General features: G+C 38.1%; 1 protein-coding gene across 1 annotated transcript in view; it reads left to right on the forward strand.

The window, feature by feature from the left end:
- Window positions 1-24,088, forward strand: part of LOC114472563 (fibrocystin-L-like) — a 49,620-nt gene that overhangs the window by 1,188 nt on the left and 24,344 nt on the right. Inside the window, exons 3-24 of the mRNA XM_028461882.1 lie at window positions 362-472; window positions 2,207-2,350; window positions 3,527-3,651; window positions 4,705-4,874; window positions 6,109-6,278; window positions 6,885-7,017; window positions 7,378-7,445; window positions 8,018-8,140; window positions 8,451-8,556; window positions 9,561-9,668; window positions 10,656-10,777; window positions 12,002-12,134; window positions 13,932-14,124; window positions 14,932-15,071; window positions 16,260-16,364; window positions 16,455-16,634; window positions 17,661-17,828; window positions 18,582-19,763; window positions 20,977-21,225; window positions 22,035-22,184; window positions 23,082-23,256; window positions 23,789-23,945. Coding sequence (XP_028317683.1) covers window positions 362-472; window positions 2,207-2,350; window positions 3,527-3,651; window positions 4,705-4,874; window positions 6,109-6,278; window positions 6,885-7,017; window positions 7,378-7,445; window positions 8,018-8,140; window positions 8,451-8,556; window positions 9,561-9,668; window positions 10,656-10,777; window positions 12,002-12,134; window positions 13,932-14,124; window positions 14,932-15,071; window positions 16,260-16,364; window positions 16,455-16,634; window positions 17,661-17,828; window positions 18,582-19,763; window positions 20,977-21,225; window positions 22,035-22,184; window positions 23,082-23,256; window positions 23,789-23,945 — 4,212 coding nt within the window. The remainder of the gene's footprint in view (window positions 1-361; window positions 473-2,206; window positions 2,351-3,526; window positions 3,652-4,704; window positions 4,875-6,108; window positions 6,279-6,884; window positions 7,018-7,377; window positions 7,446-8,017; window positions 8,141-8,450; window positions 8,557-9,560; window positions 9,669-10,655; window positions 10,778-12,001; window positions 12,135-13,931; window positions 14,125-14,931; window positions 15,072-16,259; window positions 16,365-16,454; window positions 16,635-17,660; window positions 17,829-18,581; window positions 19,764-20,976; window positions 21,226-22,034; window positions 22,185-23,081; window positions 23,257-23,788; window positions 23,946-24,088) is intronic.

Raw genomic sequence — 24,088 nt, forward strand, 5'->3', positions numbered from 1 at the left:
ATCTGTGTGACTGTGTATCTGTGTGACTGTGTATCTGTGTGACTGTATCTGTGTATCTGTGTGACTGTGTATCTGTGTGACTGTGTATCTGTGTGACTGTATCTGTGTATCTGTGTGACTGTGTATCTGTGTGACTGTGTATCTGTGTGACTGTGTATCTGTGTGACTGTGTATCTGTGTGACTGTGTATCTGTGTGACTGTGTATCTGTGTGACTGTGTATCTGTGTATCTGTGTGACTGTGTATCTGTGTGACTGTGTATCTGTGTATCTGTGTATCTGTGTGACTGTGTATCTGTGTGACTGTGTATCTGTGTATCTGTGTATCTGTGTGACTGTGTGACTGTATGACATGTGCTCAGATGAAATCTGCTCTGGAGGAGCTGCTGAAGCCTGAATGTCCCACTAAGATCTTGACCCCTGAAGGCAACGATGTGTCATTCTTCCATGACTTTGAGGATGGATACTCTCAGGTTAGTACCAAGGTTGAACCTCCCACAGTCAATGAAGTAATTGCCATTATTGAGAATATTAATAATACAGTATCATGATGAATTTAAAGCTAAACTGATAAAGGAGGTAGTTTATCACATTAGTAAACCTCTCACACATCCCTTTGCTATATCTTTAAAAACTAAAATAGTTCCTAGTGAAGTCAAAGTAGCAAAGCTAATACCTGTTTTTAAAGAAGGTGAACCCAGTGTGTTTAACAACTATAGGCTGATTTCAATGCTTCTCAAAAGTTTTGGAAAAATGAGTCCATATTAGAGTTATGAAACACAATGATAATAATATTCTGTATGGTCATCAATATGGTTTTGGCTTAAAACACTCAACATATATGGCTCTTTTACAACTTATAGAGAAAATTTCTTCTGCACTTGATAAAAATAAATGTACTATTGGTATTTTCCTTGATCTCTCCAAAGCATTTGACACAGTAGAGACCATGATATTCTGTTAAAACTCTGTTGGTATGGATTCCAAGACACTGTGCTAAGATGGTTCAGTAATGACCAGAACATCAGAGAACAATATGTATTAATGGCCAGACTTCTACTAAAACAAGACTACATTTGGGAGTTCCTCAAGGGTCGATTCTGGGGCTGCTTCTGTTTTCAATTTTTATTACTTATCATTAAGTTATGGTGAAGTCTGAGTCTTACCTACTTATATTCTCACACTGACTTTGAAGGCTTAACCAGGATTGTCAATATTAAGTTGCATTATTCCTCCAAATGGTTCCAGATAAACAAGCTTTCCTTGAATATAAACAAATCCAGTTCTCTTTCATAACATTTGTTTTGATGGGATATACTCAGAGAACTGGGGTTATGCAAATAACCTATAGTTACTGTATATACTTTATAAAAACAAAACTTTCCCTATGCAGCACTCAAAAATATTAATTAATAACATGGAAATCATGAATTCTTGGTGTAATAGTCAACGAGAAGAAGAACTTGTCCTGGAAAAACAATATTGATTGTGTGCAAAAAAATTATGAAATTTTATGGTATTATTAGAAGAATTTCTTACTCAGTTTGTCAACCCTGTCTAATAATACTTTAGCCTAATTTATCCAAATTTGATTTACTGTAATATTATCTGGGCCACTTCTCATCTCTCACAGCTTAACCAGAGAATTTTAAGAATTATTTCTAACTCAACCTTCTGCATTATTCAGGAAATAATGAGGAGATCTTGTCAATCTTTTCCATTAAAACGCTCCAAACATGTTTGTTCGTGTTCAGATACATTCATGACTACGTCAAGACATCCCAAAAACTTTCCTAAATTATTTTGGTTTTTCAGCAGACATCCACTGTTATTCTATGACAATTTACCATATTATTGTATATTTACCCATAAATGCTTTTTAAAATTTTCTCTTGACAAATCCTTAATAAATCATTCTCCATACATGAACATTTAGGGCTAACTGTGTGTGTGTGTGTGTGTGTGTGTGTGGTGTGTGTGTGTGTGTGTGTGTGTGTGTGTGTGTGTGTGTGTGTGTGTGTGTGTGGGTGTGTGCGTGTGTGGTGTGTGTGTGTGTGTGTGTGTGGGTGTGTGTGTGTGTGTGTGTGCGTGTGTGTGTGTGTGTGTGTGTGTTGTGTGCGTGTGTGTGTGTTTGTGCGTGTGTGTGTGTGTGTGCGTGTGTGTGTGTGTGTTTTAATCTAGTCTTTGTTTTTGTTTTTCTTCACCAGTTCTATGGATTCACGTCTCCTGTGAAATACGACGCTTTCTGTGGCCTGATGTCACTGAAAAACACTGGGAGAATCTTTACTGAATATTATCGCAAACAGGGCGGAGCCTATTATGGACCAGTGTCACTGGAACAGCATCCTATGGTAAACTCACTGTCTGTGTTGGATATGTCATACTAACGATGTCATACTGACGTACTACTCATACTAACGTACTACTCATATTAACGTACTACTCACACTGACGTACTACTCATACTAACGTACTATTCATATTAACGTACTATTCAAATTAACGTACTACTCATACTAACGTACTACTCACACTGACGTACTACTCATATTAACGCACTACTTATACTAACGTACTACTCATATTAACGTACTACTCACACTGACGTACTATTCATACTAACGTACTATTCATATTAACGTACTATTCAAATTAACGTACTACTCATACTAACGTACTACTCACACTGACGTACTACTCACACTGACGTACTACTCATATTAACGTACTACTCATACTAACGTACTACTCACACTGACGTACTATTCATACTAACGTACTATTCATATTAACGTACTATTCAAATTAACGTACTACTCATACTAACGTACTACTCACACTAACGTACTACTCATTTTAACGTACTACTCATACTAACATACTACTCATACTAACATACTACTCATATTAACGTACTACTTATACTAACGTACTACTCATATTAACGTACTACTCATATTAACGTACTACTCATACTAACGTACTACTCATATTAACGTACTACTTATACTAACGTAGTATTCATACTAACGTACTACTTTTACTAACGTAGTACTATACTAAGTGTGACGTCTAAATGAGTGTGTAAAGTGTTCTCATTATAACATGAAAAGATTGAGTATGTGAGATATATCCAGATGTATACTATATTTTAAGTATGCATGGTGGGCACACTAGTCATACTCAACTGTTTCATGATGCATTGCAAGAGAAACGTAAGATTGTCCTGGGATCGGTTTCAAGCTGAAAGTTAAACATTTCCTTTTCAAAATAAAAGCATCTGTTCTTGTCTTCTAATAATTTTCTTTAATGTGTTCGTAAATAAGGCTCTTATTTTGAAGTTAACAGGAAGTTCTGTCATTAGGGTCTCTGAAAATCTCTGGAATGTGTGAATTAAATGTGTTTTTGTGAGTTTTATGGATCAAATGAGCACATGTTGATATTCTACTTCATCACTTCAAATGTTTTCAGAACTTTCAAAGTAAAGGTGGAGAATTTGAATAAGATGTGGTGTGTTTTCTTTCCAGCTTTGCTTTGCGTACAGAGGAATGCTGAGGAATCAAGTGGGAGTGAGTTTCACGTATCTCGACTCAGAGGGAACAAGCAGGAGTGACTCAGTGTATCTGAACGTCTTCTTCACTCAAGGCTCACGGTCAGTTATTGATCGATCACATGTTCAAATGTTTGTGGTGGTGAATGTAAAAACTCACTGTTTCATAGCCGACATATTTTGCTCAATTTTTCTTTCATTTGAGACAAAAGTGTAAAACAGCATGTTCTATATCACTGTTAAATTAGGGCACACGTGAAGATCTAAAATGTAAATGAAAATTCAAAATTGAAATGTTGAATCGAAATGTAAAAGTAAATTGACATGTTAAATCAGTCGCTAAGTGTAAAGTCAAATGTAAAGACACTTTTTCATGGTCGATATATTTTGAACATTTAGCTCATTTTTCTTTCTTTCTAGACAGAAATGCATGTAAAACAGCATGTTCTATATCACTTAAAAATGTGTACAGCTGAAAAATAAATCGAAATGAAAATGTTAAATCTAAACGTAAAAGTTAAATGTAAATGTAAATCTAAATGTAAATGTTAAATCTAAATGTAAATGTTAAATCTAAATGAAAATGTTAAATCTAGATGTTAAATTGGTCGCCAAGTGTAAAGCTAAATGTTTAGAAATTATACAAAGTGTGCTGGCCTGTCGATCACGAGGCTCTGCCCACACCACTGACAGCGGCTCAGTGAGTGAGGTGAGGGGAGGAGCAAGACATGGAGGGATCGGTCCAAACTGACGAACTCGAAAGAGCAGTAATGACTGGTGTATGCACTGCACATTTAGCTTTAGTTTGGGGACTGCTTTAATTTTTAGATTTAGATTTAACATTTAGATTTAGATTTAACATTTAGATTTAGATTTAACATTTAGATTTAGATTTAACATTTAGATTTAGATTTAACATTTAGATTTAGATTTAACATTTAGATTTAGATTTAACATTTATATTTAACTTTTACATTTAGTTTAATTTTTCTGTCTACACGTTTTTAACAACTATATAGAACATGCTGTTTTTACATGAATTTATGTCTCAAATGAAAAAAAGCTAAATGTTTATAATAAGTCTGCTATGAAACATTAGTACCTCGTACTTCAGTTTGTTCTCCAGTGTGTGAGTGTGAACGTTCTCCTCCACAGGTGGAACTATAAATGCATGAACGTGCTGAGCTCCCTTCAGGCCGTACGTTTTGGCAGCAGATACAAACTGTCAGAGGTTTATCTCTACAAAGACGACTCTGGAGAAGATTTCTATGTAGATGTCGTTTACATTGGAAAGAGATCCTCCACCATCGCTCTAAGTGATAATGGTACAACGCTTTATTCATATTATGTTACATTATTAAACATTATTAAACAGTCATCTCAGCATTTGGAATAAAGACCAATTTAAACATTATTTCAGGATAGAAGGGCTGTTTATAGGGGTACGTTATGAAACGAGAATATCTCTTATCGCGTTAACTTCCAGGATTTAATCAGTTTGTGCTGGACTACGAAGCTCGCTAACGTCTTACGGAGCTAAATCACCATGGTAACTTATGCTGAATGACTAACCTGGTCGAGAGCAGGTTTTGTTCTGGCTGGGATCTGAGCGAGTGATAAAATCCCGCCTCCTGACCAATCAGTTCTCTTAAAAAGCGAGCTGTCCAATAACAGGTGATGTGTGAACGCGTCACTGCGTGGATCTGATCTGACGCTGACAAAGAGAGAATATTTAGACATCCATGCAATCTTTTCATTTACTGATGACATCATTAAGGAAACATCTAGATTTATATCTGATGGACTGATCTATAGTCAGCTGGTGAAGCTGTGTCTCTGTATACACAGACATATAAGAATTTATTATTAAATGACTTCACCTGTCCACGTATACGGATCAAGACACAGGTTTCATCAGCTGTCAGCAGCTTCCTGTCTGGGTTAGTCATCATTTTACACTTAAGCAACACCTAATCTGGTCAGGACCAAGTTATGAAGTGGATCAGATCTGAGCAAGTATAAAAGCTCCGCCTCCTGGTGGACACTCGCTCTGCCAGGTTCTCCAATGATTGGTCAGACACTGCAATCTCCGCCCCTTTTATGGGAGCGTGCACATATTCAGGATGAAAACACGACTTAAATTAGCGTGTTGTTATCGGCCGTCATAAGACAGCTTCTCTCTGACAGGGAATGTTTGGTTAGGCTCGTTAATGGAGATTAATCCAGGATATAATTAGCTAGATTTGTAGCTTAGGACTTAAATGTCATTCATTGTGATTTTCTGTCATTTTATGTTTTAAGGTCCTTTGTGTGTTGTTATTTTGTGTGTTTTTGGAATCAATTTGCATGTTCACGTTGTTGTTTTGTGCTTTTTTTGAGTTTAATTTGGGTGTTTTTCTTTAATTTTGGGGTTTTTCTTGTCATTTTGTGTGTGTTTATTTTAGTGTTTTTGTATATTTTTCTGTCATTTTGTATTTTTCTGGAGTCATTCTGTGGGCCACTAGTTTCTCATACATGCAGTTTGACACATGTATAGTGATTATTTATTTTATGTGTCAGATATTCCCAGACTGAGGAGACCTCATCCGTTTGAAGGCACTGGTAAATTCTTTGAGGACGTTTCTGTGAGCAAACACTTTATGAACATGTCTCACATCAGCTACAGGATCACAGCCAGACCTTTGGAGTGTGCGTCAGACTTTCCACGACTGGACGTTGCTTTTCTACAGGTGAGCTGTCATTTTTTAATTTGTGTAATTTATTTTTGTGTTTTGGAGTCATTTTGTGTTTTTTTGTTGTCGTTTTGTGTGTGTTTTTATTCAAAATGAGTGTTTTTGGAGTTATTTTGTGTTTTTCTTTTGGGGCCACACTAAATTTGGCCAAAGGTGTGTTTTTTTTTTTTTTTTTTTTTTTGCTTTTGTGTGGTTTTGTTGTTGTTTTGAGTCATTTTCTGTGTTTTTTAAAAAAATAATAATTTAGCAGTTTTTGACAAGGGTTGTAATTTTGTATTTTTTTTTTTGTTGCTGTTTTCTTTGTTTTTGGAGCTATTTTGTGTATTTTTCTTTTTTTGTATGTGTGAGTGTCTGTGTTTTTATGTTGTCCAGTGGCCCACAGTTGATATCTTTTGTTAAGTAAGTAAGTAGTTTATTTATAAAGTGCTTTTTGCAGATAAAATCACAAAGTGCTGTACAGAGTTGTGGTAAAAGTACAAGTGCAACACAATAGAATAATAAAACAAGAGTGCATAAATATCATAAGAACAGCAACATTAAAGGATAAATAAAAATTCAAATCCAGTAACTAAAAGCTTTTCTTCTTCTTCTGTCCTTTTAAAGGCGTCCAACGCCACTGAGGACTTTGCTGAGTTCCCAGTGGGAGCCTCCACAGTGACGCTGACACGTCTCCACAGATCCAGCCCTGCTCTGTCAGGTTCCTTTAATGTGGATTTGTACGGAGACACAGCTGAAGGTATTAGATTATTACACAAACTTCATAAAGGGAAACAATAAGGAGTTATATAACATGATGTGCGTTGCCATGAATCTGACAACACGATTCACGATTTGCGTGTCACGATACGATACATCACAATACTAAACAGTCTGACATGTTTGATTGTGAAGTCTGTAAAATTCATGTAGAAGATATGAAATCATAGACTTCAACCAAATTAAGAACATATTGATATATTTCTCCATATTTCTGGCCTGTGGCCTTAATGATATACTATATATATATACAGTATATATATATACAGTATATATATATACACTATATATATATGTATATGTATATGACAGCACAGTGATGACTAGTGTCTGTCCTCAGGCCTGTCTGTGAACATCAGTCTGGAGGATCTGAAATACGCTCTGGAGGGAATCAAAGGAATGGGAAAAGTGAAGTGACGGACAAAGGAAACTGTAGAGCTCCAAAGTGGAAAGTGGAGTGGTTGACCAACCCTGGAGACCACCACTGATGAAGGTCAGATTCTCCTCCTCATCATCACTGTTTCTCATCCCCAACACCAACAGATAATCAACCAGGGACTTTAGTAATTGAGACGTAATTGTAATTGACTTTCTGAGGATTTTTAAATCCACGTTTAAAGGATGTTTTTTTCTGCATATGATTGAGACGGAGATTTTTAATCATGTTATGTTGATTTTAAATGTTTTTAAAGATGATTGAAAATGTTTGTTTTTTATTGATAATTTTTAATGTTTTCATTGTTCATTTTAAATGTTTTTACAGATGCTTTTATTGATTTTTAAGCTGTTGAATGTTTTCCGTTGTTTTGCCAAAAAAAATATTGTAACTGGGAAAAAAACGCTGTTCATTGTAATCATAATTGAATTGTAATTGAACATGGGTAATTGAAAACTGTAATTGACCCCAAACCTGTTAAATCAAGCATCATAACATAGTGGTATCCTATTGGATTAAAGCAGGTGTACGGCTTCTGTTGCAGATCGATTACTCAAAGGTTGTGGGTGTGAATCCCATGGTTTCCTCTACTGAGACCACTAAGGGTGGACTGCTGAGACCACGACTTTCTGGAGATTTCTTCCGTACGCCAGAACCTAAACCTCAGGTAAGAGCAGTGATTGAAAGAGCTTCTCAAGCTGAGGTTCAGGGTTTCAGCCTGTGGACGTTAGCTGTCACCACCGCTAACATCACTGTGTGTGTGCGTGTGTGTGTGTGGTGTGGTGTGTGTGTGTGTGTGTGTGTGTGTGTGGTGTGTGTGTGGGTGTGTGTGTGTGTGTGTTCTAGTGCCTGCAGACAGGATTTACTTTAGTTTCTCTGTCACTGAATATTTCCTTTGTGTCTCAGTCGTTGCTCTGTCACGTGTTTTTGTTCTAAAACTTTGTCCAGAACTAACCGTGTGTTTGTGGTGACTTCAGGTGGAGGTTTTCATCAACGGGATTCCCTCCAGCTGCTCTGGTAGTTGTTCCTTTGAATGGTCGGAGGATAAAACCCCCGTAGTGACTGGAGTCAGCCCGTCTGAAGGTGGGCCATCATTACAAAAACAAAAAACTACACAAATAAATGCTCTTAATATTTTATACCAATAGTTCTCAGAGTATTTTGGCTCTAGTACCTTTGTCCTATTTTGATATGCCAAGTCCCCCCTTTGTCCCACTACAAACATTTTGCTTATAAAACAATTTAAAAACAACTATAGATCATAATGACGTAATGAATCAGTGATAACACATTTTAAAGAATCTCTTTTTTTAAATAAATGGAAAGAAACAGTATTTAGTGACTGTGGTTCTCATCCTTTTTTAGGACCTTGACTCCAACCCGTTTATTTTTCAGTAATTAGTTTTTGATTATGTTTGAGCTCTCAGATGGTTTTTTTTTTATTTATTTTTTTTAGTTGACCTACATTTATATTTCACAAAGTGAAAGTATAGAAATACAGTTTGTTTAAGACAGAAATGTCAGGTGACCCAAGACCCCACGGTTGAAAAACACTGATTTAGTGGATCCTGATAGATTTATTTCTATAGTTTGTATCATTTCTGGTCATATCAAGCCTTTTAAGAATTTGAGAAACACTGACTTATACTATCAGGTTTAGTCAAATTAACAGCTAATACTGAGTTACGTGCAGAGGTGTAAAGAGGACTGATATATGAAGGAGAAGTACTGGTACTTGATTTAAATTGTACTGAAGTTAAATTAAATAGAATTAAAAAGATAAATGATTGAAGGATTTTTATTTATCATTATATGCATAAACATGTACATAACGAAATAGTGTTTCCAAGTTCCTCGTTAAGCTCTTATAGAATAAATACAGTCAGAGGAATATCATAAAATAATAAAAATACAAAAATAAAAATAAAAAAACACAAACAATACAAATATAATAATATACACACACAATAGAACGTCAACACAGTAAATAAGCCTAAAACTCTATTATTTCCCGTGTCCTATTTTCTTGTCTATGTTGATGTTAATGTGTGCAGAGCTTAACTGGGATTGTGTTTTCCTACCTTTAGGTTCTGATGGTCTTGGAACTCTCCTGACCATCACTGGGACTGGGTTTAACTGGGAGAACGCTTCCATAATGGTGGGAACTTCCAGATGTCACATTGAATCAATCACAAGTACGTGTTTTTTTTTCCTTTAACACGTTAATGTGGTTCAGTGATCAAATCTCAGCTGTGACGGTTTCTTCTATAAACTGTGTATTTCAGACGTTACTCTGGTGTGTAGAGTGAGCAGCGCTGGTGCTGGAACGTACCCAGTATGGGTCACTTTTCCTTCTTAGGCAACGGCTCGCTATCCAGACGATGACGTATTCCACTTCACGTTACCAGCTCATCATCTCCTCCTTCTCCCCACTTTCAGGAAGGCCTCACTGGTAAATATTGACTTTAAATGTTAAATTAATATGTTAAAGTATGAAAACTCAGCATTGTACTGGAATTAACAAAATCAAACTCATATATACTCAACAATGCTGCACCCTCCAAAAATAAACAACAATGCAACAATTGATATTTAAGTCTCTAACGTAGATTAGACAGGTAATACATATTATATTTTAACAAAAAAAAATACCATTATTAGTTTGTATTGTTCTGTTTTTTGTTATCATTGTTTTGAGTTTTTTTTTTTTTTTTTAAATGTTACAATCCCTGTTTTCATCCCTTTCCTCAATGTTTTTTTTGTTTTGCAGAGGAAGTGCAAATGTAATATTTTTGTATTTTGGTCAATGACGTGACACCTAAATATTCTGTCCCACTAAATTTATTTTAGGAAAAAAAATTTTAAATGCATAAAAAGATGCCAAATATGCTCAGTTTAATTATTATTATTATTTCTTTAATGTTACTAAATTACTTATTAATCAAAGTGTCAAAATATCATGTGGCTAATCTTTAAAATGACTATAAATCTATTCAAATGTATTTTCTGCCCAATTTGAGTTGTTTTATAGTCCTGAATAAGATTACAATGTATTTTTACGTTTATTTCCATCATAATATTCATGCAAACCTTGCCCACTGATGAATATTTTATAATGACCAACTACGTTCTGATTAAAAGTGATTAGAAAGTTCTAATTATATTGTTATTTTATTTGTCAGGAGGAACCGTACTGACCCTGAAAGGCTTTGGTTTCACCCACAACTCCACAGTAACTGTAGGTGATCAGGAGTGTGTCGTTGTTCAGGCGTCAAACACTGAGCTCATGTGTCAGACTCCTGCGGTGAGTGAACAATACTGGTTTATCTGTATTTACCACGCCTACTTATGATTTATTTTTTAATAAAAATCCATGAATAAAGAGTACATTTCTCCCTACCTGCTCCTAATGACTGCATGTCTAAGCGACTGTTGTCAGTGGTTGTGTTGACGGAGGACCTGGATGCACCTTTACCTGTGCATGCAGAGCTCCTCCTCCACCTTCAGGAAGAAGTTTTAAATAAATGTGAAACACGTGAAATCAAACCCCATTGGCTTTGTTTCCAACGTCTTCAGTTCATTGTGTCCAAGGCACTTGAGATTTTAATGGAAGTGCTTCAGGTGAGATTTAAACTCACAACCTAGACAACGCTCTGCAGAATAATGTCACAGAAACACCATTCAGGATTCAGGCTGGATTTCAGGAACAAAATGTAATATAAATGAAATTCTAACTGGTAAAAGAAAATACATTTATGATGCAGTAAATATATATTTATTAAGTTATATTTTTCCAACTGGTTTTCAAAGCTAACAGTTGAATTTATAAACTAGGACCAATAAAGTGGACTTGGAAAGTTGATGTTCACAGAAAAAAAACCATGAATAATTGTTCATAAATAGTTTACAATAACTTCCCTAACTGTCATTACATTTCTCTGACATTCTGAGAGAAAGTCAGAGGTTTTCTACATCATTAACCTCCTCACACAGACGGACGTTCTGCTTTGTAGCAAAATACCACAGAAGAAGAAAAAGGCTGAATGTAGTTTTTAAAAAGTGTTTCTAGTTTAGAATTTGAAGCATATGGAACGTAGATTTGTTTTTTCCCCTTCTTTTTATGGGGCACACATGGTCTAGCTGGTCAAAAGATATATTATTAAAGGTAATTCTATTTTATTTTATTTTTGTTTCTTCAAATAATTACACTTTGAGTGACATCATGCTGGTTATTTTAACACACACCTAAAAGCCTTAATTCTCTCATTTAGAACACTTATTATCCAGATGTAGCTTTGAACAACTGGAATAAAATGAAAACGTGATCCTGGATATCAAAATAAGGCATTTCATAATCCTGATAGTTTTGATCCAGATTCCATTTTTTAAACCACTGGACCCAAAGGATCCCACATTTGTGCACTGATCAAACGTTAATCACAAAGTGAATCTTACTGTGTTGAGCTTTATTACAACCAAAGGTCAGATTTAGGTTTTTGGATCTAAAGGTTTTTATTTGTTGTTCCAGGGAGTCGCTGGATCCCAGTCGGTCACTGTATGGAGCGGAAACATGAGTCAGACTGCCAGCGACTCTTTCACTTACGATGCTGCTCTCACTGCAGAAATCACCAGTTTAAATCCTCAGACCACCACCGTCTTTGGTAAGAATTATTTATTTATTTATTATTTTATTTTATATTATTGGATTAATAAGTAGTTATTTTTGCTGTATTTCATATTATTCTCCTCTTCACTAGGGAGGTGATATTTTCACTGGTGTTTATTTGTTTTTTTGTCTTTTAACAGAATTATGTTAAAAGTAATTAATGGATTCTAACCAAAGACAGACCTTAGGCCATGGAAGATATTAATTCCTGTGTCTTTATTATGTTATTTTATGTTATTGCATTAATAATTGTATTTGGCAATTGAAAATAACCGATTACATTGTTATTGTAGGAGTTCTTATTATTCTTCTTCCTCAACGCCTTTATCGTGGACCTCCTCCGAGGCTATTAATGCAGCACTAATGACATACAGTATCTCATAGGGACAATGTCAAGGATGTGCAGCTCACCTTTATTGGAGCCAAAATGTCAAGGTCAGGGTCAAGGTCGCGTCAAGTGTCAAAAACCAAAATTTTCCATATCCATTGGACCGAAGCTGTACGACCTACCAGTAAAAAGATCGCTAGGGGTCAAAGTTCATGGCGTCACAAAAAGAAAAAGAAAACCTTTTTCCCTATAACTTGGCCACTGGTACCATTGAACAACATTTCCTGTCAATGTGTGATCTTGACCTTTGCTCAAGGTCATATTTAAGCTCAATGTCAGTCTTCTGTTTTTCCTACATCATTACTTTCAAAATAATTAGTAAAAAGAACAAACTTGTGAACAAATCTAGATACATGTTGTCGTCTGTGCCACACTTTTAATTTTTCAGTTTTTAATTTGCATTATTTTGTTTATATTATTCTGTCATTTATTCATTCTTTTTTTGTTGTTAATATGTATATTATATTATAAGAACATTTTATAATGTAATATTCTTACAAACACATGTCCGTACTGGTTCTTTTGTTAGTTAAGTGATATTCAGTACTTACTTACTTCCTTGTTTGTTGTGCAGGGTTGCATAATTGATAATTAATTACAATTATGGTGGAATTATAATCGTTGTTATATATTTTTTTAAACTGTTGCCATTGCAATCATAATTTAATTCTAATTAACTTCGGATAAATCACTTTTTAATTGTAATTACCATGGAAATTCTAATAAAATTGTCAATTAACAATTAAACGCAAAACAGTTCTATGTCTTATACATATGAAGTTAACAATTATTAAAATATGTTTCATATCAAGTTTTCCCACTACCTGTGAGTATCTTCACATCCATACAGGTGGCAAAGTTAGAGTTCGAATATAATATATATATTTTAATAAGAGTAACAATACTGTGAATGTAACTGATGTTTTCTACAGAGTTTAAAGCTTTTGCTAAAATTCAACTCTTTTCCATAATTAAACTAACACGTAAACGTAAAGATGCTAAAACGACATCTTACGCACAACATAAACACGTACAATCATCACAACATTATATGAATGAAATAGACTAAATTCTAAATGTACTTTAGTAATTGTGAACATCATTTTAATTGACTTTCGGGGGAAAAGTAATAATTGCAGTTCATTTATTAATTGTAAAATTCTTTATGATGCATGTTGAACCCACAAAGCAGTGTCTACGCAGCGTGACTTCATTTTAAATGTGAATTATTTCCTCGTGTGTAGTTATAGTAACTAAGACAAATATCTTTATTTATAGATAGAGTTACCTTAACCTTGAAGGGTTAGTTAGTGGTTGACCTTGTGACAGGCGTTAGTTACTGTATCTGTGCGTGTGAGCCACATAACGGTTGCTCTTATTGTTTTCATCTCTCCTTTTGTTCAGGACGTAGAGTTCTCTACATTCAGGGTTCAAACCTGGGGGGGCCGAACAATGACAGCGTCGTGTTTGTTGGTGGAGAGGAGTGTGTCGCCATGGATTGGACCACGACAAACATCACCTGCCTCCTCCCTGAGCTGCAGCCTGGTCTGCACCAGGTACACGTGCAGGTCGCCAACAGCGGTTTCCCTCAGACCAGGTACACCATTTATACAGTGATATACAAATATTATCATATTAGAAATAATAAACTGATCCGTTTCAGCTCAAATGTCCTCATAGCAAATCAAATTATGAGATTAATAAGTCATGGTTATGAGGTGCAAAAGTAATTAATATGAATACAAAAGTAATTATTATGAGAGTAAAAAAAGTCATATTTATGCGGTGAAAAACATATAATTGTGAGACAAAAAAGTCATGATTATGAGGTACAAAAGTCATAAATATGTGGTACAAAAGTAATAAATACGAGGTACAAAAGTGATAAATATAAGGTACAAATATAAACAAAAGGAACAAAAGTCTAAATATTAGGTACAAATATCATAAATATAAGGTACAAATATCATAAATATAAGGTGAAAAAGTCATAAATATAAGGTACAAATATAAACAAAAGGAACAAAAGTCTAAATATTAGGTACAAATATCATAAATATAAGGTACAAAAGTCATAAATATGAGGTGCAAAAGTCATAAATATGAGGTGCAAAAGTCATAAATATGAGGTACTTCATTCATAAATATGAGGTACAAAATGTATATGAGATTAAAAAGTCATGATTTTGAGGCGCAAAAGTAATTAATAGATATACAGATGCCATTATTATGAGATACAAAAGTCATATTTGTGAGGTACAAAGAGTCATATAACCATACCATACATTTCTTATTTGATAAAAAAAAATACAGAGGAGAAATAAATGATCATTTTCAAGCTGCACAAGTCAATCAAACTGATTGGATCCTGTTGATTTAAACATTGACACTATTTTTCCTGCAGTGGTGTGAACACAACCATTGAATACATCCTGGAGGTACACAGCGTCTCCCCTCTCATTGGCTCTTTACTGGGAGGAACCCAGCTCACCATCACTGGTGCTGGTTTCAGCAGCAACACGTCAGACGTCACAGTGTCCATCGGTAGGCAACACGTGGTTTAGCAATAAGAGATTACCTTATTTTATGTCTGTCTCTACAACCTCACCGGACCCGCCCACGGGGGCTGCTCCTGCCTCTGTGACCCTCACAGGTCTAAATGTTGTAAAGAATGAATGAAATAACACATTTACAAAAACATGTGTATCTTTAGCCTATTGTTTATTATTATCACCAAACTTGCTGCCGATGATGTCCATACATTAGTTCAATAATTCTTGCCTTTATAGCCTTCCCTATTGAGAATTGGCTTTATATTTAATGTAAATCTCTGAGGTTCTGTTTAGGTGGACTAGAGGTTTCTGTATTTAAAACATGATTTATTGTCACTCAGCATCATATATTTCCAAAATGTCACATCATTTGTAACCACGAAGGGTCCCACTTCAATCTGAAATAAATCTTTCAACATAATACACAGACATCGACCTGAACCATCCTAAAGTCTCCCTATACGCTCAGTGCGTCTGGGGGCCGACGCGCGACTTGCAGTGTCCCCTCGATGCCCTCGGTGGCTGTGGATGTGTTTGTCGTCCCTGGGCGGGCTACTCCCGGTGCTGCTTCTATTCCGGGTCCTTCTGCCCTGGGGTCCGGCCCCTGCTGGCTCTGGGCCCACCGGCAGGCACCTGCCGGCTGCCCGTTCGCAGCTCTGGCCGTCTGCTGGGCGTGGGCCTTGGCTCCCCTGCTGGGCTCTCGGGCAGGGGGGCTCTCTGGGGCTGGGGGTGTGGGTTGGGGTCGGTGGCGGGGTGCACTGTTTCCTCAGCTCCTTGGGGCTTTCTCGGGTGTGTATGTGGAGGGCGGTGGCTCCCTCTCGGCTTGGGATCGCTCTGCTGGCCTGGCTGAATCTTCGGGCCCGGGGCGGCGCTTGGGTTTACGGTAGCGGTTCTTGCGCATACATTGGTCTACGATGCACTGGCACGCCTTGGGCTGTGGGATAAAACTTGTACTGGGCTTAACTTTAGACACATTGATCCCAAATACCTGTTTTAGGTACTACCATTCACTCCTTCCCTCTGTCCACCATTATACCTAAGCTTCACACTGGTCACCAGACTGACTTGAATACACAACACAATATGCACAATATATTCTACTACAACTTCACATCTCACTCTCACTTTTGCAACAGTGCATTGTACTACAGAGTAACTGATGTCACTCATGGTTTGACAGGAGGCACCATGTGTGAAGTGACTACAGCCTCGAAGGACCAACTACAATGTGTCATAGAGTCAATGAAGAAGACCCACAAGGTCACCATCAAGGAGCTTGACATCTGTAGGTTTTTCCTTCCTTTGTGAGAGTAATGAATTAAAGTAAAGTAAGTCCTCTCTCCAAACTATAACATTACCTTAATTTTTATTTCAGCTGATGGAGGATATGGATGGAGCCCCGCCTCCCTCACAGTGTTTGTGGGAGACTCGGTGACGTGGTATTGGGAATCACCCCAGTCCCTAAAAATGTACTTCAGCGTCTTCAGTGTTTCCAGCCCCAGTTCCATCCAGTATAACGGAGGACCGCTCTACAGCGGAGACAAAGTATCCAGAGGTAACACACACTGAATCCGTCCAACATTTAGCTCAACAAACATTCCCCTTATGATTGATGTTATGATTTAAAGATTTAGGAATTTAGGAACAATTACAATTATTGCCAATTCATTGCCGTTGAGTTCAAGGAAGTTGGTGGTTATCCATGATTTTAGTCCAAAGATGCAGTTTGTTAGGGTGGAGGCTGTGCCAGGGGTGATGGTTTTTGTAGAAAGGTAGAGTTGAGGGTCATCGGCATAACGATGAAATTTGAATCTATTGCAGCGAATTATGTTTCGAAGGGGTAGGATGTAAAGAATAAAGGGGAGGGGACCAAGTACCCAAAATGACTTCTATCCTCAGGGTTTGTGTTCTTCAACTGTCCGTGATTTACTTTCTAACTTTATACACCAGAGAGTCAGCTGCGCACTTTTTAATGGAGAGTAAAGGCCCCTTAGGAGAGCTCTGGTTCTCTGCTTCATTGTCGACTACCAAACCACAGAGTTGGATCTGTTGGCCCCTGCGGTCATAGATTATTTTTCAGGTGACAATTCTTATTATCTTCTTTCTGTAAACAAAAGAGGTTTACATCGACATCTTTAACTTTTCCTGATTATTTAGAGCAACTAAAAGCAGCACAAATTGTTATTTTGACTGAAAAAGCTGCTAAATGATCTAAAAATCAGGCTGAATGATTCACTCCAATTAAAAACAATTGGATGTTTACAGACAGTGGAGATGTGTGACATCATCAATCACGTGATTTCAAGATGGAGGAACACACACTCTAAAACTGTAAAGTAGTCCCATTTTTAAAAGTTAATCAAAAATAATGTGGTGCAAAATAATGTGTTGGTTAGACGTAGATCTACTAACGACATTTTAAAGGTTTTAAGCCCCATTTGTTAAAACAGTGGAGGATCCCTTTAAGGTTCCAATGTTTCACCTTATTCGAATGTTCCTCTGGACAATAGATGAAATTGCTTCAAGCAAAGACTTAAATAATCATAATAAATCTATTTCACTTGTTTTCTCATTCCCTCAGGGTATTACAGCTACCAGTTCACTGTGCCTGGTGTGTATTACTACTCCGGTGGTGTAATAAATTGGAATGACAAGGTTCAGGGAGTCGTGAAGGTCAAGAGTCGTGAGGAGGAGGACAGCGAGGTTTCTGTCAGCGTCAGCAGCTTCAAAGCCACAATAAAGCCTGAAGGTAAAAGATCTAAAAAGTTTTATATTAGGACTAAAAGTCCTGGGATTTTCCAGACACCCTCTCAGAACCTGGCAATGACTCAAAAGACCCTCAGCCCACACCGACAATCAGCATCCTTTCATTTGCAAATGTGACCATTGCTGGAGGAATCAGCAGGGGGGGAGATGAGAGACTGACTCACACAGAGAGTTTCAACATGGGGGTGGAAAGAAATTTTTCACACCTTACAAGCCTTTTCACACTCTCGCTATGGTTCACTACTTCTGAATTAGGTCAAAAGGGATAAGGTCACCTTAGCTGACTGTAAACAGTGAGTCTGACAGAGATTTAGATCATTTTCCCATTAAAGCATTGATTCTTTTGAAAAAAATGACAGAAACGTGGTATTGGTCTCCAAGATAGAAATGCTGAGTTAGCTGCTAAAGCTAATGCTGCACACGAGCTAAAAAATCAGATTTTTCCTGGTTTTTCAACAAACAAAAATGAAATCTCAGTTGTTCTTTTGTGTATTTCTCATGTCACACACTCCTCATAATAAATCTAAGCAAGAACTGAAAAAAGTGGCTCCCCCTCCTGTGGTGCCTTGTTCACGTAACAAAAGCGTCTGTTTGCAGTTTAGGAGAAGATGTTAGGTAAAAGCCTTCAGCTCAAGTGACCATTCTGTGGGCTCCATATGTATAAATATAAAATGACCCATCAATGGTGCTTCTAGTCTTAAAACAACTAAAGAATGTGTTTTTTCCTGATCTGCAGGATCACATCTTGTCTTCCCATCAGCGTCTCAGTGTGTTGCTTCGTCGCTTTGTCAACCCACCAACCAAACCTTGAATGGGGTTTACTTCAGGGCCATGGCCTGTGCCACGCCCACAGTCCACCGTATCTCACCCAACCACAGCTCGTACCACCAGCTCATCCACCTCCAGGGCAGCGGCTTCAGCGACGTCCTCTGTGCCAATGAGGTGATGGTGGGCGACCAGCCGTGTCAGGTGACCAACAGCTCCCAGTCTGACATCATTTGCCAGCTCAGCCCGGACTCCCTCCTCCCCGTGGGCGTCGCCCTCCCTGTGTCCCTGAGGGTCAACAATGTGGGCGACGGCATCATGGCCGTGCAGGGGGAGCTACAACGACGTTTTGTGGTTCTGCCAGTGGTGGACTCGGTGTCTCCGTCCGTGGGTAGCCCCACAGGCCAGACGAGGCTCCTCATCCAAGGATCAGGATTCTCTGAAGGACAAGTGACCATCGGCAACACACTGTGCCACATCCTGTCTGTTAACTACACCTCCATTGTATGTGACACCGCCCCCTCGTATTCACAAACCGCCAAGGTGGTCTTCAGCCAAGGCTCGATCCGGAGCTCCTGCCACTCAGATTGTTCCTTCACCTTCTCTGACTCTGTCACTCCCACAGTGGACGGAGTCTCCCCCAACAGCATAAACTCTCCCACCTCTGTAACCATCTCCGGCTCTGGGTTTGGAAGTCACGTGGACGATGTTGCTGTGTTTGCAGGAAGCTTTGAGTTGGAGGTGACCGATGTGACCGATCAGAACATCACGGCTACGGCTAGCGCGCTGCCAGCTGGCCAGCACCTCATCAGCGTGATTGTGAGAAGTAAAGGTCTTGCCTCTGGTGGTGTGGTCTCCCTCCTCAGTGAAGCTCAGGCTGTACTCAGCCCCCATGTCGGCAGCATGGCGGGAGGAACGCCGCTCATCATCACAGGGAACGGTTTTTCTGCAGGAAACACCAGCATCACCCTTGGTGGGAAAGACTGTGAGATCCAGGAAGTGACGCCGGGCCTCGTGCACTGCCTCACGCCTCCTAATGAAGAGGGCCCGGTCTACGTTGAGATCAGAGTTTTCTCCATCATGTATCCTCTGCTCAGCTTCAACTACTCTGCAGATCACACACCTGTGGTCAGCACCATCAGCCCCGACACCGGTGAGTACACTTCCATACGGCCCCGACACCGGTGAGTACACTTCCATACGGCCCCAACGCTGTGATTATGATCCACTACGCTGTGATTATGATCCACTACGCTGTGATTATGATACACTACGCTGTGTTATGATCCACTACGCTGTGATTATGATCCACTACGCTGTGATTATGATCCACTACGCTGTGATTATGATCCACTACGCTGTGTTATGATCCACTACGCTGTGATTATGATCCACTACGCTGTGATTATGATCCACTACGCTGTGATTATGATACACTACGCTGTGTTATGATCCACTACGCTGTGATTATGATCCACTACGCTGTGATTATGATCCACTACGCTGTGATTATGATACACTACGCTGTGATTATGATCCACTACGCTGTGATTATGATACACTACGCTGTGTTATGATCCACTACGCTGTGATTATGATCCACTACGCTGTGATTATGATCCACTACGCTGTGATTATGATCCACTACGCTGTGATTATGATCCACTACGCTGTGATTATGATCCACTACGCTGTATTATGATACACTACGCTGTGATTATGATCCACTACGCTGTGATTATGATCCACTACGCTGTGATTATGATCCACTACGCTGTGATTATGATCCACTACACTGTGATTATGATACACTACGCTGTGATTATGATCCACTACGCTGTGATTATGATCCACTACGCTGTGATTATGATCCACTACACTGGTTGAAACACAGCATAGGGGATTTTCTGTTGTTTTGTTCCTAATGTTTTAACACTTGGACACAACTGGGTGTGCATGGGTTTTTTAAACTCTTTTTTTAATCTGCATAACCCAGAAACACATACATTATATTGGATATTGTCAGTTACTTACATATTTAGTATTTTATGTATACGTAAAAGTACAAACTGGGGCACAATAATGTTGAAATTACATGAAGTCTGTGGCCCACTTGAGATCAAGCTGCTCAGTATTTGGCCTTGAACTAGAATGAGTTTGACACCCCCTGATTTCCATTATTATTATACTGATTATAATTTTTAAACTAGAAATAAACATTACAAAACGCAGATGTTACACCTCTCATCCAAGAGGCTTCTTCACTTCTAAAACTGACTATGAGGGAGTCCATTATTTTATTACCCTGATTTAATTTATTGTGTGGCTCATTAGCATTCTGACTTCCTGTGTGTGTTTCTCTGCAGGTCCGAGTGGATCCACAATCACTCTCACAGGCTCAGGGTTCGGTAACGACTCTCAGCTCATCTCAGTCACCGTGAACAACGTCCCCTGCAACGTGTCCACGCTCTCCGACTCCCAGCTCCAATGCACCGCCGGAAACAACCCGGGGGGAAGCTACCCAGTGGTGCTGCACCATCGGGTCAAAGGTCACGCCCAGTCTAGCGTCTCGTTCATGTACGAGCTGATGATCAGCGGCGTTCAGCCACCGCAGGGTGAGCCGTCTTTATTCATGGTTCAATGCTGCACATTCTGCTGATTTGTTTAACTCTCCTATTATCCTCTAATATTACTAACACATTTTACCCTTTGGGTCAATCTGAGCCCAGGGATATTTGCCTCTAAAAATCATTTAAAAAATGATTGTTGACCAAGTTTTTGTTTTAGGCACTTTTGTTTATTTGTTTAACACATAAATAACCTCTTAATATTGAAACATTGACCTGTTCTATAGCGCCACCATCAGGCCAAACCTTTTACATTTAATTTATCTTGAATAATTTCTCTCCAAATCTTCTCAAATTTACTGACAACATTAATGACCACTAGAGTATGAACCTTATTGGTTGTGGTGATGATGTGACCCTTACTGAAGCGCCACCATCAGGTCTTATAGAAAACATTATCATTTACAAATTTTTATTTCCTTTTTGTATATATATATATATGGGGTTATTCACTATAAAGTTTCAGACACGTTCTCCTCTATGTCACTTTCACTGTGAAAGAGCTGTTCTAAAACTTACAAAAACAGGTGCAGACCCTAGATGTGTTCAGCACATTAAAGAAAATATCATCATGATAATTTATGTTTAATCAATTGTAAATTAGGAATTTTGTGAAATATGAAGCAAGCAAAAAAAAAACAAGAGTTAACTATTATTTTTTGAGTGATTAACATTGAATCGTGTCACATTGACACCAAGGATAATAGCAGGGTTAAATTTACTGCTGGTTCCAAAGCTGGATTTGTACATTCTGAGTTGATCGACATCATCAATGTTCTTTTTTTTTTAATCTTTAGGTAGTTTTGGAGGTGGAGCTCACCTGGCTGTGGGCGGCTCCGGGTTCGACCCGCTTCACTCCGTTGTTCAGATCTGTGGATACGACTGTGAAGTAGACCGAGACAGATCCACATCCAGCACGTTGTACTGTGAGTCTCCTCCTTACAACGGTGAGTCACAGCAGATCCTGATCCTAAAAACATGTTTAGTTTGACCTTTAACAGAAAGGACAAAAAAAGGAGCCGTTTTTTGCTTTATGCAGCTTGAGTGCTTACATAACAAAACTATTATTCTGATGTGTGGTCACAGTTTGTAGGATATTAGGAAAGATCATAGGATATTACAAATATACAAATAATACAAGATACAAGCAATGTTTATTAGATGTGGCGAAAGAAAAATTCCATTCTGTGATTTATTGCAATATTTTACAGTGTGATTATTGTATAGATCCAAAAATGTCCAAATCGATTTTTTTAATCATGTTTTTAACAAAAAAAAAAGCATTTAATTGTGCTAACATTAGCATAGCACGTAAACGTCCGGTCACTAGGTGTCAGTGAACGCACCATCAAACCCGTTTACATGCAATGCTAATGTTAGCGCAATTAAACTTTTTTTGTCCAAATACATGATTAAAAAAATCTATTTGGAGGACATATATCACCAAATTGTTTTTTCTCCTTAATAAACATTCCACTTGTTTTTGATATGTGTACTTGTTTTACAGTTAGTTACCATTTACTTGTTCTCCCAAGTAAAAAAAATGAAATAGAATGTATTTATTACCATTTTGTACATGTAAATGTGAATTTATCAGTATTGATATCGTGATGTATATTGTATTGTTTAGTATCATGATATATCGTGTTGTGACATGCAAATCGTGAATCGTATCGTATCGTTTTCTGCTGAGACTGTATCATATTGGAATGTTGGCCCTGATGAAACATTTTGTTGAACAGGAATGTCTCACAAAGCCGTAGCTGTCATTTCTATTGTCATCACTTGTCATCACGTCTTAGCGTTTGTCTCTGCGCGTGTTTACGTCTCGTCTCGTCTCTCAGGCACACAGTCAGAGGTGGTGTGTAACGTCACGGTGGCCAACCCGCGGTTCCACACCTCTCTGTCGGACGCCTACACCTACAGGTCTGAGCTGACCCCGGTGATCACAGAGGTTCATCCACGACGAGGAGGCACCGCTGGAGGCACAAAGCTCATCATCAGCGGCTCCGGTTTCAGGTGCAGAAGAAGAAGAAGACGCTGCTCTGTCCTGATTGGACAAAGAGACACGTCCTGATCTATGAGCACAGATCTAGCAACGTGTCGCTTTACACTGAACTGTCACTTTGGGCCTCGAGCAGAAATAGAAACACTGTATTCACTGATTTTTGTTGTTCTTTCCATTACTACGACCAAAACTTATGTGGCCTTTCCTGGTCTTTCCTTCTCTCTCTGTGTCTTGTCTTTGTTTGTCTGAACTTGTCTTACCAGGCCTTTTTCTTTCTCATCTCACCTTGTCTTGTCTTTCCTTGTCTTGTCTCCTCTAGTCTTGCATCGCCTTGTTTCTCCTTGTCTTCTCTTGTCTTGTTTTGTCCTTTTTTTTCTTGTCTTATGATGTAATAACCCTGGATCATTCTTGATCTTATGATTTAATATAATCACAGTAGAATCATAACTTGATTCTCCATAAAAACCCATTTATTCCATTCTGTACATGTTTCATTGTGAATAATATTTACAGGTTCTCATGTAGACTTTCCTCACGTTTCAGCACCAGCGTGAATGAAACCAGCGTTACCATCGCAGGGTCTGTGTGCGACGTCCAGTCCACGAACCTCACACACATTGTGTGTGTGACCAACGCTCAGCGACACTCCCAGGAAACCACAGTCAGAGTCAGCATCGCAGATCAAGGCATCGCCGCCATGGTAACGGATGCAGCTTTGAATATTATTTCATTAATAAAGTTTCTACAGCTCAAAACAACAGTAGTGAGTGAGAAGTTAAATGTTTTTATTTGCACTTTTTGATTTTTATGAATTATTATTATTTTTAAAAATAAAGGAATTCA

Source organism: Gouania willdenowi, chromosome 11 (assembly GCF_900634775.1).
Source record: "Gouania willdenowi chromosome 11, fGouWil2.1, whole genome shotgun sequence".
NCBI lineage: Eukaryota > Metazoa > Chordata > Actinopteri > Blenniiformes > Gobiesocidae > Gouania > Gouania willdenowi.